The sequence below is a fragment of the Rana temporaria genome, chromosome 11 (assembly GCF_905171775.1).
Source record: "Rana temporaria chromosome 11, aRanTem1.1, whole genome shotgun sequence".
In the NCBI taxonomy this organism is placed as follows: Eukaryota; Metazoa; Chordata; class Amphibia; order Anura; family Ranidae; genus Rana; species Rana temporaria.
In genome coordinates this window covers 40,737,898-40,758,046 of record NC_053499.1, presented here as the reverse complement: position 1 = coordinate 40,758,046, position 20,149 = coordinate 40,737,898, and the positions used below count along the sequence as shown (strand labels likewise).

Here is a 20,149-nt window from a genome sequence, read left to right as displayed (position 1 = left end):
CTATCTTCTACCGCTGCTGTCTTCCTCCTCGCCGCCGGTTACCTGCCATAAAAAATAAAGCTGCTCTTTTTCCTTGGCTGTCTTCCTCCATTGTGTTGTTTCCCACAAAACTCGTATATAGCCATGGGGCATGACCATCCAAAGACATCACCCGGAGAGCCCATCCCTTGTGACATCACAAGGGGTGGGCTCCCTGGGTGATGTCATCGAATGGCCTTGCCCCATGACTTTGGGGGTCCCCTTTCGAATACATAATAGACCCAAAGGGCCTGGTATGAACCTGGGGGAGGACCCCACGCTGTTTTTTTTTTTCACAATTTTTTACATTCAGCTGATGACTCATTGGTTGTTAGGGAGACAGTGGCCGGCTTCCCGCCCCCCTGCTTAGCAACCAGCTATATACAGTGTAAAAAAAAAAACGGCAAAATCAAAAATTGCATTACAACCACACTACTTGCGTTTCTGGTGCGATTCCATTGAAGTCTGTTACCCGCTAAACGTGGGAAAAAAGTCCTTGACCCTTTCCAACCGCAAAACGCATATATGTGAACTTGTACCATATGAAACCATGTTAAATGGACTGTAGTGCATTTCTGCAAACTATAACAACGCACTAAAAAATGCATATGTTTAAACTACCCATCTTCTGCTTCCTCCCTGTCACCTGACAGATTGTATAACTTTGGAGAACTAAATACCACACACACTACATGTAAATATCAGAGTTCTACAGAATATGATGAAACAAATCGGATACCATATTTGCTGGTGTATAAGGCGACCAGGCGTATAAGACGACCCCCTAATTTTACAGTTTCTTTAAGATTTTTTGCCTGTACTCGCTGTATAAGAAGACCCCCCTTCCAAGGCTTCCGACGCTTCATATTTCTTCCTTCTGGAGCCATATTCTTCTTCATTCTTAAAGGAGCTGGAGCCAATCACGACGAGCGATGTATTCTATTAATGGATATAAAGCCTGCTTGGATTGGCAGAAGTTGTTACTCCAATCCGAGCCGGCTCTGTATTCATTTGAATACATCGCTCATCGGGATTGGCTAAGCGGTATATACTGTATGTAGCCAAAGCTACATACAGTATTACCGCACACCCAGCAGGCATCCGAGCAGCTGACCCGGCGTATAAGACGACCCCTGCTTTTTGGCCATTTTTTTTAAGTGTAAAAGGTAGTCTTATACGCCAGCAAATACAGTAATACTGTCTGAAATTCAGCACAATGGGGGTCTCAACGTGAGTCTACTGAGTTTGTTTCCCATGTCAGGTTGTTAACAGTGTGTGGTACAGAGGAACAATGAAGATTGAGAAAACATGAAGCAGTATAACTAAAACTGATTACTATAAAAGAGAGAAGGAGAAAAAGTAAGAAAGAAGAGAGGAAAAAGAGGAGAAAGAAGGGGGGTGGTGGTGGGGGGACGGAAGAACCGAGAGCCAAGCGGGCCATGACGTCATTATTGTGCAAAGAGTATTTGGACTGAGCATTAGGGTTGAACTTGAGGTGTCAGCAATGTTTTCAAGGAATCAGAGGAAGAATAATTAATCCATAAAAGCCATAGGGATCTGAATTTATTGTAGGTATCAGAATCAAGGGCTAACATTTCTTCCATTCGCATGATGTCATTAACCAATGAGACCCACATGGATAATGGAGGGGTAGAGGTAGATTTCCAAAATAGGGTGATAAGTTGTCGCGTGGCCGATAAAAAGAAACGTAGTAAGGTATTCTTCTGTGATGCTATGGAACCAGGTAACATAGACAGCAAAGCTATCTCCGGTGAGGGTGTTAGGGGCCGATCATAGAGCTGACTATATATGGCAAAGACCTGAGACCAAAGGGGTTGAATGGCCAGACATGTCCACCAAATATGGAGGTAGTTACCGTCTATTGAGCTGCATCTCCAACATATAGGGGGCATAGAAGGAAATATTTTATGTAGAGAGAGAGGGTCCCTGTACCATCGAGAGAGGAGCTTGAAGTTCTTCTCCTGAGAGTAACAGGAGATAGAGGATTTGTGCGTGAAGTAGTATGACTTCTGCCAATCCGTTGTATGGAATTCCTTTCCCAGATCCGTGGACCACTTCTTCGTGTAGGAGGGAACTTGATCATGTATAAGTGTGTGTAGCAGTGTATATAAGGAGGAGAGCGAGTGTCTTGGGGTTTCAGAAAGAGAACACAGTTGCTCGAAATCAGTTAGGGGTCTGTGATGAAGAGAATAGGTTGGAACAAAAGGAGGACAGGCGCAGGGTCGTGAGCCAATTATGATGGTCCTTAGTCAGTGTTTTAGTAAGGGGAAAAGTATCGCACAATTTCAGTTTTGGCAGAGACCTGCCACACTCCGTGGGAAAACAGCTGTCTCCCTAAACAGGAGTAAGATGGTGGTTTGAGCGGTGCACGGAGAACTTCGGCTGCAAGACAACACTGGCCTAAAGGTACTAGGATTTTTTTGCAAGTATGTTTTTTTTTTTTTTTTTTCATACAGTTACTTATATTAAATGGAATTTTGTTTTACCTAGGTAGAGTGAAGTTCCACTTCTAATAGTGAACAAAAAGGAAGCACGTGGAATTCCCCAGTAGCAAGCATAGCTTTTGAAATACAATTTGGACTCTGGACAGCAGAGGGCAGCAGCGCTCCTCATTGTGTCCCTTAGAAACAGATTTGTTGCCAAGTAATGACTCAATACAATGCGAGTGTCACCGACAGCAGCAATATGAAGGGTGCTAACAAGAAGGTAAAGGTGCGAAAGCGTGTACAAGAAACTCCTAAGGGTGCTGAAGAGAAAGAGCTTCTCCCTAAGGATGAAGGTATGAAGAACTGTGGGGATTTAGTGACTGCAGACTTTTGTAAATCTAAGCTTTCCACTGGGGATAGGTCCAGCCATATTAAAGGGGTTGTAAACCTTTCTGTTTTTTTCACCTTTTTGCATTAAGATGAAAAAGCATGCGATAATTGCTGGCCCCCCAGCCTCCCCATTTACATACCTGAGCCCTCGAAAGTCCCGCGTCGAACGCGCTTGATCTCGTCCCGGTCTTCTCTGCTCTTCATTGGATAGATTGATAGCAGCGCAGATATTGGCTCCCGCTGCCGTCAATCAAATCCAATGATGCGGGCGCCAGGGGTTCTTTGCTCTACTTAATATGGGGCAGTAATTCATCAACTGGGAACTCGGCAGAGTAGTACATCCATCCCGACCATATCTTTGAATTTCTCTTGTTGTTTTCTAACTTTATGTATCCAACGTGCCGCCTCCATGATGGCATCTACTTCCCTTTTCCAATCTGGAAGACAGGGACAAGTTGTCTGTTTCCTAAACATGAGCATCTTTATGCCAGTTTTGGGATTCCCATTGTCCCTAGGATCTCACCAAAAGGAGCATGATGTCATCCTTGTCTAACCAGCATGGGTGAAAGACAGTGTTTAGGTAAGTATATTATCTGCCTTTTTTCCTTACAGGTAGATTTTTCTAAGGCGATTATGCAGAGATTTTTATGGGTTAGAGGGCCCTGATCCTCCTGACCTTCACTCTTAACTTACTCTCCCCTGCTTCTCAGGACCTGATTGAAATTATACATGCTCCCCCATTCAAATCACATACACTATATTACCAAAAGTATTGGGACACTTGCCTTTACACGCACATGAACTTTAATGGCATCCCAGTCTTAGTCCGTATGGTTCAATGTTGAGTTGGCCCACCCTTTGCAGCTATAACATCTTCAACTCTTCTGGGAAGGTTGTCCACAAGGTTTAGGAGTGTGTCTATGGGAATGTTTGACCATTCTTCCAGAAGCGCATTTGTGAGGTCAGGCTCGCAATCTGTGCTATAATTCATCCCAGAGTTGAAGCTTATAGCTGCAAAGGGTGAGCCAACTCAAAATTGAACCCTATGGACTAAGACTGGGATGTCATTAAAGTTTATGTCCATATTAAGACAGGTAGACCAATACTTTTGGTAATATGGTATATAATGCATGCTTGTTTATTAGCTTACATTGGAAATGTAGTCACAATCCTCTGTAAGAATTATGTAATTTTATCATATTTACTATAGATTTTTTATTTCAAGGTGATAAACAGCAACTTAATGATGAACCTCCTGCAATATCAGAAAAAAAAGTGAGTTGTAGGTCACTTTCCATAACACAGACCTCACAGCAGATAATGCATATTGTAACAGGGACCCTCTTGTCTTCCAGGAGGATGTAATGGTGTTTGAGGGTCTTTGTGAACGAATGCTGTCAGCTATGTGTCTTTTACAGACCAGTGTATCAGAGGTAAGTAAAAAAGACAAAAAAATGAATTTGCTGCAATTGTGTTGTCAATAGTAATCAACCACTTTTCTTTTTTCTATGGCAGAGCAGTAAACAAAGGAGTCATGGGGGTAGATTCAGGTAGCAATTGTGTCTGCGTAACCATAGTTACGCAGCGCAATTGCTTAGTTGCGCCGGCGTATCGAGTGCTCCTGATTCAGAGAGCTCGATACGCCGACTGCAGCCTAAGATATGACTGGCATAAGGCTCTTATGCCATCGTATCATAGGCTGCATTCTTACGCTGGCCGCTAGGTGGCGTTCCCGTAGTGGTCAGCGTATAGTATGCAAATTGCATACTAACGCCAATTCACAACCCTACGCGAGCCCTGCGTACGCAGTTTCCGTTGTTTCCGTTCGTCGGGTTCTGCGTAAGGCTGCTCCTGCTATTAGCAGGGGCAGCCAATGCTACGTATACCCGTCGTTCCCGCGTCGCGAATTTAAAATTTAACGTCGTTTGCGTAAGTGAGTCGTGAATGGCGCTGGACGCCATTTACGTTCACTTTGAAGCAAATGACATCCTTGCGACGTCATTTGCCGCAATGCACGTCGGGAAAGTTTCCCGACGGAGCATGCGCACTACGTTCTGCGCGGGAACGCGCCTAATTTAAATGATCCACGCCCCCTACGGGATCATTTAAATTACGCGCCCTTACGCCAGGCAGTTTTAAGGAGCGCCTGCGCAAATTACGTAGCTACTGCTTCATGAATGAAGCGTAGCGCAGATAATTTGTGTAGGCGCAGGGTAAAAAACGGTACGCTGCGCCTCCGTAAGAAGTGCGCAGCGGTACCTGAATCTACCCCACAGTTCTTTGCCCTACATTTTAAACATGAAGACAGTTGAATTGTATTGCATGTTTGAAATATTTTGCTGCATAAATTATTTTTGTTATCACCAGGTCCTAGATGTAAAAGATGAGTTAATCATACACAATGTTCCAAGCTGTGTCCAAGCTCAGATGTCACTGTCCACATCAAGGCTATTTAGAAGGTAACAGAGGGGCATAACAATAAGTGCAGCTACTGTGGGGCCTGGGGTAGGAAGGGGACCCCATTGGGGAGGCTGTTAAACTGTGAACTTCTCAGTATAGAAAGGCTGAAGCCAAACCTCCAGGATCATTACAAGTTACAGATTCCCCCCAGTGCCGTAAGAAGCATTTACTCCTGTATGTCTAAGGCAATCACAAACTCCAGAGTTTCTTCTTTGCTTAAACCTTAAGATTGCTTTCACGCTGGGGCATTGTGAGCGCCGGCGGTAAAGCGCTAATATTTTTAGCGTCACTTTAGCTGTGCTTTTCAGCCGCTTGCGGGGCGCTTTTAACCACCACTAGCAGCTTAAAAAGGGTTAAAAGCCCCGCGGCCATTGATTACAGTGGGTAGGGGTGCTTTAGGAGCGGTGTGTACAATGCTCTTACAGCACCTCAAAGATGCCTCTAGCAGGACTATTTTTGACGTCCTGCCAGCGTGCCACTACAGTGTAAAACCCCTCGGGCTTTATGATAAGTTTCGCTACCATCGATATCAAAAGTACTTTTTTTTTTTTTTATATAATGGTACATTTTATCAGTTTAAACATTTGATATGTTTTCTATTGTGAATAAAATATGGGTTCATGAGATTTGCAAATCATTGCGTTCTGTTTTATGTAGATTTTACATAGCGCCCCAACTTTTTTGAACTAGGATTGTACATACATACGTAAACATACATACATATGCATATAAAAACACGCACACACTTTGATAGTGAGAGTCCCTGCCCCTAGAATGGGTTTGAAAAGGACTGTGTAACATCATGAACTTACTGTACAAAAATTTCATCTACCACTGAGCTAAACATCCACCACAATATTATTATTAGAATACAGGATTTATGTAGCACCAACAGTTTGCGCAGAGCTTTACAATGTAGGGAGACACTACACCAACAGTACAATTCAAACCAAGAGGGTTAGCGTAGCCCTGCTCCTGCGAACTTACAATCTAAGAGGAAAGGGCTGTGAAACAAAAGGTAGGGACTGTGAGGGATGAACTGATGAGGGGAGTAGAAGATTTTGTTAGCTGGAGGCGGGATAGGCTTCATTGAAGAGATGATTTTTCATGGATTGCCTACAAGTGGACAGAGTAGGAGATAATCGGACAGATTGGGGTAGTGCGTTTCAGAGGATGGGAGAGGCTTTGGTGGAGTCCTTAAGTCGAGCATGGGAGGAGGAGACAAGGGAGCTAGAGAGCAGAAGGTCTTGAGAGGACAGTTTGTGGGTGATATTTAGAGATAAGATTGGTGATGTAGCTCGGAACAGAATTGTGAATGGCTTTGTACGTTATTGCTAGTGTTTTGAATTTTATTTGTTGGGCAATGGGAAGCCAGTGGAGGGATTGGCAGAGAGGAGATAGCGGTTGGTAAAGTGGATGAGTCTGGCAGTGGCTTTCACTGACCGAGCGCCTGCTGTGCTGCTGTACAGGCAGAGGAGTGGGAGCTCGGTGTGATCCACATGCCTTTCTCTGCCAGGATGCCTCGCACCCTTGACAACCTCAGACAGAACCCTGGTTGAGAAAGGCTACCCTAGTCAAAATTTCCTATATCATGTTTTCAGTCTGTGACCATCTCTTGTAGCATGCCTATAGTCTTTGACCATCTCCTTCTCTTTGCAGTCTCTGACAGCCTTTTTTATATTACATTCACTGATATTTATGGGGACCTCTACATCAAGTAAATGGTCCAGCTCCTAAGGTCCCAGTCACATTAGTGCTATGCCAGACGTTGCATGTGATTCGCACCGCTTTGCTGTGCAGATCACATCCGGTGTCTGTGCGATTCAAGTTCACATCGCTGTAACGCAGGTCCCGCACTCCGCTTGAATGCTTCCGTCATATATCGCTTCCTATCAGTCTGGAGATTGATATCAGATATTCCAGCTGCTCTCAACACACAACGAGACGAGACTTGTTTGTGTGCTGAACATGGAGTGTTTAATAGAACCAATAATGCAACCTTATATACAGTTTAAAGAGGAGGTAACCAGAACATAAATTAACATGAGCTAATTAACTAATCATTTACCCAGACTAGGCGACCTTTCAGAGTAGACGTCCCATCTCCGCTCACCTGCTATACAATACACATTATCATAAGTGTAAACACAGGACATCTTCACACAATAGCAGGGTCAATTAGCATCTAACAATATGTGTCCCAACATTATGAATGAGTCACTCTTACAATTAACCCGTTGAGTTCAGAATCAACAAACAGTAAATAGTTCTTTACAGATATCCTGGAATATATTGTGAATAATAATGACATAATAATCCCATCTCAGGTAGTCCAAGATATCACTTCTCAGTCATCCTATGCCCCTAGTGGACATAGGATGATTTTAGACATAAGATGGTTCGGGGATGTCCTGGGTGAGTCTGTCACAATTGCGTTCGGACCAAATTCACGCAGGACCCTCCGCAACAGAACCGGATTGCATGGGTGTACACACCCATGCGATCCGATTCTGCAAATTGCGCTGCGTTTTGCAAACTGATTGCGGGGTTTCGTGAACAGGTTTCCAGGTGTGATGTGATGTGAGTCTACAGCGAATTTGCTGTGAATTCGCACCGCATCTATTGTTCACCTAGCCTCATAACAACTATTGCTTGTCACAATGTGCCTTTCTTAAAAAAAAAAAATATATATCCCATAATGCATACTATTTCTTACATACTTAGTCTTGTGGTACCATAACACTCCATTATTTTCTTAAGCTTGACAGATATGTACGTCCCCAGCACAGAACTTGTCCGCCTGGTCCGTGTGTTTGGGCCACAGTGGGAACAGAAACAATTGATCCTCAAGCAACTACAAGAAGAACATGAAAGGTGAGAAGATTGGGGGCTACAGAGGTTTGGATCATTTGAATTAGCAAAGTATCCACAGGGAGTATTACTGATGAGTGATGATCCTGTCGATTTTTAGTGGCTGTTAGTACGTTTGTACCAGTTCTGTACAAGCAGGTTTTCCGTGTGATATAAGATTAATGTGTCATTATGTATCCACGTTGTGCATTATTTTTCTAAAGATTTATGTAGCACAAGTGCATTGACTGTGTGCAAAGTGTAAAAATTCTTAGCAACCAATAACTTCTCTGATGTCTGTATTTAGATTAGTTTTGTTTAGTCTTGCTCGACCCGTGGCCTGCGGGCCAAATGTGGCCCGCAACCTCAAACCGATAGCAACCTGCACAGCCTCCTTCAGGTGCATGTTGCTCTGCTGAATGATTGCTGGTCCCCCTTAACCACTTGCTTACTGGGCAAACCCCCTTCGTGCCCAGGCGAAATTTCAGCTTCCGGCACTGCGTCGCTTTAACTGACAATTGCGCGGTCGTGCGACGTGGCTCCCAAACAAAATTGACGTCCTTTTTTCCCCACAAATAGAGCTTTCTTTTGGTGGTATTTGATCACCTCTGCGGTTTTTATTTTTTGCGCTATAAACAAAAAAAGAGCGACAATTTAAAAAAATATATATATTTTTTACTTGTTGCTATAATAAATATCCCATTTTTTTTTTTTAACCATTTTTTTTCTCAGTTAAGGCCGATACGTATTTTTCGACGTATTTTTGTAAAAAAAAAAAAAAATTGCAATAAGCGACTGGTTTGCGCAAAAGTTATAGCGCCTACAAAATGGGGGATAGATTTATGATTTTTTATTTTCTTGTAATGGCGGCGATTTGCGATTTTTTTTTTGTCAGGGCTGCGATATTGCGGCGGACGTATCGGACACTTTTGACACAATTTTGGGACCATTCACATATGTGACTGACAGTGAAGGGGTTAACACTAGGGGGTGAGGAAGGGGTTAAATGTATTCCCTCGTGTTCTTACTGTGTGGGGGGAGGGGACTGACTAGGGGAGGTGACCGATGCTGTGTCCCTATGTAAAGGGACACAGATCGGTCTCCTCTCTCCCTCACAGCACGTGGAGCTCTGTGTTTACACACAGAGCTCCACGTCCTGCTGTGTTACCGACGATCGCGAGTGTCTGGCGGACATCGCGGCTGCCAGGCACTCGCATCGGCTCCCGAGCGATGCGCCGGGCACGTTGTTTCCCCGCTGCGCGCCCCCAGCGGCGCGCACAGGGAACAACAACAGCAGGACGTCCAGGGACGTCCACCCGGCACTTGAGAGCCGCGCTGTGGACGTCTTTCGACCATAGCGCGGATCTCAAGTGGTTAATCCCAGCAGCTGTCAGACACAAGTGACTCTTGCAGCCGTGTCTTGTCGAGCTGGTTCACCCATCAGATAGGTTCCTGCCTCGACTGCGCATTGAAGTGGCATTAAAGCGGGGGTTCACCCAAAAAATAAATTTTAACATGACATTCAGCCGAGTTGTCAGAATGACAGTCGGCTGTTGTTTTTTTTTTTTTTTTCAGTGCCGTACATACCGTATTTTCACCACTGCTTCTGGGTATGTAATCTGCGGGACTGGGCGTTCCTAATTGATTGACATCCTTCCGACCGGGGCATACAGCGCGGTCACGAGTTGCCGAAAGAAGCCGAACGTCGGTGCGCAGGCGCGGTATACAGCCGACTCGCAGTCCGGCTTCTTTCGGCAACTCGTGACGCGCTGTATGCGCCGGTCGGAAGGATGTCAATCAATTAGGAACGCCCAGTCCCGCAGATTACATACCCGGAAGCGGCGGTGAAAATACGGTATGTACGGCACTGAAAAAAAAAAACAGCCGATTGTCATTCTGACAACTCGGCTGAATGTCATGTTAAAATTTTTTTTTGGGGTAAACCCCCGCTTTAAAGTCACCCCCCCCCCAGATTAGAATGAAACTCCTATGTATTTAATGTTTTTTAGTTGTCCTCTGGTCAAGCTGCTTAATACCCTTTGACTGTGCTGGTGGGATCTATGGAATCCTGTATGAGTCTCTATTACATACACGCTCCTGTTCTGTACTCCGAGTCTATGTCCAGCCGCTCAGAACGTCACACACACAGTCAGGGGTGAAAGAGACTCACAGAGGAAAAGCCACAGAAGCATTTCTTCCCCCCTCCATAGCGGAAGCCGCTTTAAAAGAACATCCAATACATGCAAGCTTTGTCACGTTTATCTGATTTAGGATTTTTTTTTACTTTAGTACCACTTTATGCCTTATGCTACATTTTTATGTCTATTGTTGACAGGCTTCAGAGGCTTCTCTCTTTGGCTCTTCAACGGATACAGCATTTGGAAACCCAGGTAAGTTGGAAAGATAAAGACAAGCTTGTAGTTGTAATGACCTATGACTTCGAAATTACTGCTAAATCATACAATATAATGCTTCGATTGATCTTTGTATGTTCCCATTTGGGCACCAGGTTTAAACCCCTAAAAAGTAAAGTAAATAGAAAGCCGGACATTTGACCATCGCAGTCAGTGAGGTGTTTTACTTTCTCCTTCAGCTTGCATTGGGAAAATAAGGGAAATCCTATTTTGGTGGTAATAACACGGACACGCTTTTTTCTTTCATTATTAAGCAAATAAATCATAATGAAGCAGCATGTAAATTGGTTCTTTGTGGGACTGAATTGCTTTATTTGGCATGCTTATAGTTGGAGGTGTTACTATTGAAGGTAAGCTGTCAGGATAGACAATATCAATTGTATCAGGAAACTACTTGTGCTCTGCTCACTGGGTCTACTTTTGCACTTGCTGCTGTTCCTTCTGTCCTCCATGGGTCCCACTGTCTGTCTACCTCTGCTTGGTGTTTATTCATTTTACTGCAGTTAAGCCTGGCTCACTACACTCCAGGGCCCGGATTCAGATACATTATGGTATCTATCGGCGGGCGTAGAGTATCTCCGATACACTACGCCGCCGTAACTTAGGGCACAAGTTCCGTATTCAGAAAGAACTTGTGCCCTAAGTTACGGCGGCGTAGTGTAAATGTGTTGGCGTAAGCCCGCCTAATTCAAATTTGGATGATGTGGGCGTGTTTTATTTAAATTACTTGTGACCCCACGTAATTGACGTTTCTTACGAACGGCGCATGCGCCGTCCGTAAATGTTTCCAAGTGCGCATGCTCCAAATTACACCGCAAACTGACGACGTGAACGTAACTTACGTACAGCTCTATTCGCGAACGACTTACACAAACGACATAAAAAACGACGCTGTTCGTTCGTTTCCGACGTCCATACCTAACATGACTTACCCCTGCTTTATGAGGGGTAACTTTATGCCGGAAAAAGCCTTATGTAAACGACGTAAAAAAATGCGCCGGGCGGACGTACGTTTCTGAATCGGCGTATCTACCTAATTTGCATATTCCTCGCATAAATCTACGGAAGCGCCACCTATCGTCCAGCGTAAATATGCAACTAAGATACGACGGCGTAAGAGACTTACGCCGGTCGGATCTTAGGGAAATCTATGCGTAACTGATTCTAAGAATCAGGCGCATAGATACGACCCCACACACTCAGAGTTACGACGGCGTATCTGGAGATACGCCGTCGTAACTCGTCTCTAAATCCGGGCCCTTATCTCTATCTTGTGTTCTGGTGCAAGGTCAAATGCCCATTTATCTGTCCAGGTAAGCTGGGCACTTGCACACGTGTGGCATGTCTCCCAATTGCTCTGTACTCTCTGTGCTCTAGTTGCCTATTAAAGCTTTTGGCTACGATGGATGTCCCTGATACTTTTGTGTCCATCAGGTACAGTATCCTGGTCTCAGTTTTAGTCCTTGCTCTTATTATGCTGTCCCTAAAGCTCTACTAATTCCCCAGTCAGACTAGTGACAGTCTCTTTACTCTGCCAGTTTGTTCTCACTCCTGGCTTTTGACTGTTCTCTGTCTATTCTCTGATACCTGCCTATACTGTTATCCTGACCCTGACTCCTTGAGTCTGAGGCCCCATACACACGAGAGGATTTATCCGCGGATACGGTCCACCGGACTGTTTCCGCGGATAAATCCTCTCGAGGATTTTGATCCGATGGAGTGTACTCGCCATCGGATCGAAATCCGCGCCGAAATCCCATCGCGATGACGTGTCGCGCCGTCGCCGCGATGATGACGCGGTGACATGCGCGACGCTGTCATATAAGGAATTCCACGCACGCGTCGAATCATTACGACGCATGCGGGGGATTGATTCGGACGGATTGATCCGGTGAGTCTGTACAGACCAGTGGATCAATCCGTTGGGATGGATTCAAGCGGTTAGATTTGAAAGCATGTCTTCAAATTTTTATCCGCTGGAAATCCATCCCAGGGGATAAAAATCAGCGGAAACAGATCCGCTGGATCGTACACACCAGGGGATCTATCCGCTGGAGCCGGTCCGCGGATCAATTCCAGCGGATGGATCCTCTCGTGTGTATGGGGCCTCACTGATTTGAGCTCCTCCTGCCTTGATCTTGGTTTTGGTATTGGTATTGATTATGCCCCTTCCCAACCTTACAGCTTAGACCAGGGTTTTTCAACCAGGGTTCCATGGAACCCTAAGGTTCCTCCAGAGGTTGCTAGGGGTTCCTTGAGCAATTTCCACATTTCTCACAGATAAGTTCCCATTGACACCATTGATCTTTTTTGGTATCTATAAGGGGTAATTCTTCCCAATGTCCACAAGTGTAAGGAGCACGCTTCCCACTATCACACTAATGTATCATGAATATACATTATAATCAAACTACCTACGGGCCCTTTTTGTGCTGACTCTTTCTACTACTTGGTTCACCCACCTGAGAACCCCTTTAGGGCACCCAGGATGGGAATTCCCAAGGCATAGAGAGCGACCACACCGACCCTGCGTGGAGACAGGTTTTCTCCACTCGTGCACTAGGAAGGCCACGTGTTCCCACATAGTTGGGTGACCACAGCCTCAACAGTTGTAAGTGCATTTGTTTTTATTGTGAAAGCACTGCATTCTTGTTTTGGAATGAATCTACTACACTATAAGGGCTTTCCCGCCTCCCTTTCTTTTCTTTTTGGTGGAAAATCTGAGCTTTGCCAGAAACCCCTGGCCAGCTCCTCTGGATCCTTTGGTCCACGATCTACCACCACACCCCAGACCTTATTTTTAGCAGGGGTTCCCTGAGACCTGAAAGTTAATTCAAGGCTTCTGTGTTTAAAAGGTTGAGAAAAGGTTGGGAAATCTTATCTACAGAGTACAGTTACCTTGCTTTTAGGTAAAAATATAAAGCATGTTCAACAACTATAGAAAATCTACGATGACTGCAAATTTTTTTAAAAACATTAAAGTATGTTGCATCACAATGTGGGATGGCAATGGTGGGCACGTGGGTGAACATATTTCCAATATAGCATGCAAAATAATGTGTTTTTTAGAAAACAAACAAGCAAAAACATGTGAATAGGATTTTAGAATGTACATTTTCTGTTACAAAGTAAGTCAAATGTGCTGTTAATCAGAAATTCTCTGTTGAGTATTGATCACTTTTATGCAGTAACGTGAGAGGTAGGCTTCAGATATACTGATTTATCTACTTATTTTCTCCTCAGTTGCACAGAGACACTGAATCACAACATTACAAGAACTGGGAGAAGCTGTTTGTCAGACTAATGGTGGGTATTTTGCCCCTTTTTTCCACCTTAGTGAAAAAAGCTTCCCCTCCCTTAGTGTTAAGCTGGTCATATAATAGTAGAATATCATTTAAAAGTTTTTTTATTTAAAGAACATTCATTCAAATCAATGGGGTCAAATCAACGTTCATTTTCAAATGTCATGACAAGAAAACTCAAAGAAACAGAATGGAAAATGCCTCTCAAACGAACAGTGGATGTGGTTTTTGTTTGGGAAAGTCCATTAACTCCAAAAACGAATGGTAAACCCAAAAAAAATTGTGAAGTACAGTACTTTCGAATGACATTCATCGTATGCAGTAAGAATTTTCATACGAATGTTCATTCGAAGATCTACTAGTGTATGGCCAGTTTTAGGCTCCATGGTGCATTTGACATTTCATCAAAAGCTACAAATGTAGGGGTCTTTTTTCATTAATGGTTTTTACACATTTTTCGAATGGAATCCTTTCTTTTCATTTTAATATGAATCTTGGGTAAAAGTTAATAAATAGACTCCTTTTGGGGTTTATTTTATTTTATTTTTTTCTGTTTTCCTGTCCTCTGTGAATGGACTGGCTTACATTTTGATGTCTTTGGTGGATGGACAATCTTCAGTTTTGTTGTCCCCAGTGAATGGACTGTCTTCAATTTTATTGTCGTTGGTGGATGGACTGACTGCAGTATTGTCCTTGGTGGACGATCTGTCCTCAGTTTTGTTGTCATTGGTGAAGAGACAAACTTCAGTTTGCTTATTCTCGGTTGATGAATTGGCTTGAACTTGCTTGTCCTCAGTGTATTGACTGACCTGTTTTTTTTTTTATCCTGGTAAATGGAGTGACTAAAGTTTCCTTGTCATCCATGGTTGCAGCTTTTGTTGTTTTCACTTCCTCAGTGGTTGATGGAGTGACTTGTATGTCTTAGTCCTCCATAGTTCTGGCCTCTGCAGTCTTCTGGTCCTCATTGTTTGATGGAGTGACTTGTGTTACTTTGTCCTCCAGAGTTGCAGCCTGTGCTGTCTTCTGGTCTTCATCGGTGGATGGAGTGACTTGTATGTTCTTACCCTCCATAGTCACAGCCTATAGAGTCTTCTGGTCTTCATCGGTGGATGGAGTGACTTGTATGTTCTTACCCTCCATAGTCACAGCCTATAGAGTCTTCTGGTCTTCATCGGTGGATGGAGTGACTTGTATGTTCTTACCCTCCATAGTCACAGCCTATAGAGTCTTCTGGTCTTCATCGGTGGATGGAGTGACTTGTATGTTCTTACCCTCCATAGTCACAGCCTATAGAGTCTTCTGGTCATCATCGGTGGATGGAGTGACTTGTATGTCTTTGCCCTCCATAGTTGAGGCCTGTACAGTCTTCTGGTCCTCATCGGTGGATGGAGTGACATGTGTTTCTTTGTCCTCCATGGTTGTGGCATCTGCAGTCTTCTGGTCTTCATCAGTGGACGGAGTGACTTGTATATTTAATGTCTTTTAGCTATACTGTACATTTAAAAAATAGAGGACAGCATAATGTAACTGATGTAATCAGTGTGTGTGCCAATGATTTTAAAAAAAATTGTTTCCGTAAACATGTTTTTTTTTTTTAAGGGAAGGTGGATTTTTGAGGTCTTGTCCCCAACAAGTGCAATACATGCGTGCACCAGTAAATGCGTTGCACAATGTAGAAAAGTATAATAAGGAAAGGACTCTTTTAGTAGTCGGAATAGTTATGAAGAGGGATTTGTACGCCCTAAGAGTCATAGAGGAGTCATGACCTTTAGTAAAGATTCTATAAAGTGGAGTAATTGGATATAGCGGGAACAATTATTTCGCCGGGGCTTGGTGCAAGTCTCTGATGTCGACAAACGAATGGACCCTGTGAATAGGCAACATGGAATAGACTGTTGTATAACCATGGGAAATCTACCACCTAAACGCAGATTTATCGGTCATACCTGTAGGGAATAGTGGACACTGGACAGTCCCACACCTGCAAGGCATGTATCAGGACCAGGTTGAGAAGCTTAGGGCGCAGGGGAAGTAGAATCCATAAGACCTCTACCATGTCCAGGAAATCCTGTAATGGCAAGTCCTTATTCGCATAAGAGTTAAATCAACGGAGTCCTTAGTGCTGTTTGTAGTGTACATGAGGATCACTACTCAAATGTTAGATTCGGATAGAGTATTCTTGTTTGGTCATGGTTTAGTTGGGCCCCAAATACATTTTAGAATTTGACTTTGTAGTATGTGTAAAACGTTACAGGTTATCTGGATTGTTGGCACACAGATTATATGGAGCAACTTAGGGAGGTAGGTCATCTTTATAGCATGCATGCATCCAAACCAGGATATATGGGTATGGCTCCATGAAGTTAACCATGATCTAAGATGACTGAGCAAAGGAGGTATATTGATACAGAGAAGAGTAAGTAGGTGTGAGAATTTTATGTCTAGATAAAAGAGAGAAGGTAACCAGCTGAACAGGAACAGTGACTGAACAGTCAATGTTGAAAGTGAAATATTCATAACAGTTGTCTGGAGGGATTGACGTGGAGGTCTGTCCTGTTTTCAAACCTACAGAGGCGTTCCACCCCTTTAACTTAACCACCCCTCGTTGTATTAAGTGAGATGTAATCAGATAGCATGGATATTGTGCTTGAGTAGTGCAACGTGAGCTTAAAGCGGGGGTTCACCCTTAGAGGGCACTTTTTCCCCTTAGATTCACGCTCGTTTTCTCTAGGGGAATCGGCTATTTGTTTTAAAATATGTGCAGTACTTACCCGTTTACGAGATGCATCCTCTCCGTCGCTTCCGGGTATGGGCTGCGGGAATGGGCGTTCCTTCTTGATTGACAGTCTTCCGAGAGGCTTCCGACGGTCGCATCCATCGCGTCACGATTTTCCGAAAGAAGCCGAACGTCGGTGCGCAGGTGCAGTATAGAGCCGCACCGACGTTCGGCTTCTTTCGGCTACGAGTGACGCGATGGATGCGACCGTCGGAAGCCTCTCGGAAGACTGTCAATCAAGAAGGAACGCCCGCTCCCGAAGACCCATACCCGGAAGCGACGGAAGAAGATGCAGCTCGAAAACGGGTAAGTACAGCTCATATTTTAATACAAATAGCCGATTCCCCTAGACCGAACGAGCATGAAGCTAAGGGGAGAAAAAAATTTTTTTTATACATGGGTGAACTCCCGCTTTAAGTTGCCACTATCTTGCTCTGTTGCACACATGCCTAGTTCCTATCCAATCCAGTAGGTGACCCACCCTTATCCCACTCACAGGACCAGTGATAACAAACCAGCTTACCTTTTAACAAAAAAAAAACAAAAAAAAAAAACGTCAGTGCTGCTCTTCAGAGGTCTACAAGAAGAAGTTAATAAACAAATACATCTTCCTAGCGTTTGCCTTTGACACCTTGTGTTTGGACCATTCTTTAGTTTCTAACCAATTCAGTGTTTAGCATAAAGGCTTTACCCTATGATAGTAGTTTACTCATGTTTTTATTTTTATTTTTTTTACAGCGTATGGGACCAGATATAAGCTCATTTGAAATACAAAGTGACTTGGATATCAAAAGGTAACGGAGGCATTCATTCTCAGTCATTACATATGCTGGATTAGCTATATCAGGCATAGGCTGACCTTTCATTTATCCAGTATACCTGTCCTCTTTTAAATAGATATTATACTGTAAAGGGTGTGTAAAAGTCATCCCACTTTCACTCAGGTATGAAGGTTTCTGTGTATTTTTGATTATAAAATTTAAAATGATCCTATTCTTGCTCACATTTTGTCATGAGAACACTAAATAGATAAGTTGTCAATATATAAAAGTTCACCAATTGCCACTCTGACTAATGTGACTGCACATTATCTCCCAATGACTGTCATATTGGTCAGTGTCATGGTATGTAATCTGTTATATACAGTATATACTCGAGTATAAGCCGAGTTTTTCAGCACATTTTTTGTGCTTTTAATGCCCCCCTTCGGCTTATACTCGAGTCACCTTTTTGCGCCTGATCTCCCGTACTTTGGGGACCCGGCACCGGCCAGTCGTAGATCCACTTGGCACACATGTAGCCCCATTTCCCTTCTACAAGTGTGCAAAGTTTGTTGTCTGGGGTACCTACGGCTGGAGAGCTTCGATTTTTCAAAGCCGGGCACCCCTTCCATAGACTCTCATGTTAAACGTCAGTCTAGTCATGGACACAGTGAGGCATGGGCACAGTGAGGCATGGGCACAGTAAAGCATATGCACAGTGAGGCATGCACATGGACACAGTGAGGCATGCACATGGACACAGTGAGGCATGCACATGGACACAGTGAGGCATGGGCACAGTGAAGCATGTGCACAGTGAGGCATGCACATGGACACAGTGAGGCATGCACATGGGCACAGTGAGGCATGGGCACAGTGAAGCATATGCACAGTGAGGCATGCACATGGACACAGTGAGGCATGCACATGGACACAGTGAGGCATGGGCACAGTGAAGCATGTGCACAGTGAGGCATGCACATGGACACAGTGAGGCATGCACATGGGCACAGTGAGGCATGGACACAGTGAGGCATGTAGATGGACACCCTAGGCTTATACTCGAGACAATAAGTTTTCCCATTTTCTTGTGGTAAAATTAGGTGCCTCGGGTTATATTCGGGTCAGCTTATACTCAAGTATATACGGTAATCTGTCATGATTACCAACATCCAAAAAAAATAAATTATGTTTTGCGCTGACCTGTTTAAAAAAAAAATCACGAACTGCTGCAACCTTATAAATCCTGAAAATGTGGATTGGGTAGAAATGGTGCAAAAAAGGTGCGCTGTTCCTGGAAATTTTGACAACCAAATGTCATATGAAAAGCAACCATCATATGAAAGCGATAGTGCTAATGCAACTCATGGAAATTAGAAGATTTCCTTTTTATTTATTTATGGTTTTTTTTGACGATATGTATTTATTTTAACAGATAATAAAAGGCAACAAGACTACATGATGAATTATAGAGTCTACTGAAACAAAAGGGTCAGCTGCAGAGAGCGGCAATATTTGTTACAAGGAGTGCTAAAGACCCAAAGTACTTTACTCCAGCTACAATATAAATATGTCAGTAGTTATTAAGCTATATAGACCCAAGCTGCGTTTCTTGTTTTTTTTTCTTCTGTTCTTCATGTAACATATACATGTTTTTGTAACATATATATTGTATACATTGGATCCCTAATATTGTTTATGTGAATCCCGGGCTTATTCAGTAATTTGGATGCCTAAAAAGCTCCATTGACGTGTGTGACTTTATATGCAACTTTAGACAACAAAGTCACATGACAAGTATTCCCCCATGTTTTCCAATGATACCCATTCATATATGTGCGACTTAAAGTTAACAGGTTAAGACCCAGAACAATATGCAGATAAAAGACCTGGCCAGTTTTTGCGATTCGGCACTGCGTCGCTTTAACTGACAATTGCGCGGTCATGCGACGTGGCTCCCAAACAAAATTGGCGTCCTTTTTTCCCCACAAATAGAGCTTTCTTTTGGTGGTATTTGATCACCTCTGCGGTTTTTATTTTTTGCGATATAAACAAAAGTAGAATGTCAATTTTGAAAAAAAATCAATATTTTTTACTTTTTGCTATAATAAATATCCCCAAAAAAGATATAACATTTTTTTTCCCCCTCAGTTTATGCCTATACGTAATAAGCGTTTATTGATCGGTTTTCACAACATTTATAGCATTTACAATATAGGGGATAGTTTTATGGCATTTTTATTAATAATTTTTTTTTTTACTAGTAATGGCGGCGATCAGTGTTTTTTTTTCTTGACTGCGACATTATGGTGGACACATCGAACACTTTTGACACATTTTTGGGACTATTGTCATTTTCACAGCGAAAAGTGCTATAAAAATGCACCGAATACTGTGAAAATGACAATGGCAGTGAAGGGGTTAACCACTAGGGGGCGCTAAAGGGTTAAGTGTGTACTAATGTGTTTTTTCTAACTGTAGGGGGCGTGCCTGGATGTGTGACGTCACTGATCGTCGTTCCCTATGACAGGGAACAGACGATCAGTGACAAGCCACAGAGAATAACGGGGAAGGTTTGTTTACACTCACCTCTCCCCGTTCTTCAGCTCCTGTGACCCGATCGCGGGACACCGGCGGCGATCGGGTCCGCGGGTGCGGTCATGGAGCTTCGGGTCGCTAGCGCGCCCGCGACCTACGGCTGGGCTCTTAAAGGGGACGTACCTGTACGTCC

At 43.6% G+C, this 20,149-nt stretch overlaps 1 protein-coding gene across 1 annotated transcript; it reads left to right on the top strand.

The window, feature by feature from the left end:
• Positions 1 to 1,213: 1,213 nt before the first annotated feature.
• On the top strand, positions 1,214 to 19,020 carry LOC120917249. Its single transcript, XM_040328403.1, has 9 exons — positions 1,214 to 2,818; positions 4,081 to 4,130; positions 4,211 to 4,288; positions 5,223 to 5,314; positions 8,076 to 8,189; positions 10,501 to 10,555; positions 13,823 to 13,885; positions 17,396 to 17,451; positions 18,854 to 19,020. The coding sequence occupies exons 1-9, from the start codon at positions 2,686 to 2,688 to the stop codon at positions 18,855 to 18,857; spliced, it is 645 nt and encodes a 214-aa protein (XP_040184337.1). The 5' UTR covers positions 1,214 to 2,685; the 3' UTR covers positions 18,858 to 19,020.
• The last annotated feature ends 1,129 nt before the right edge of the window (positions 19,021 to 20,149 follow it).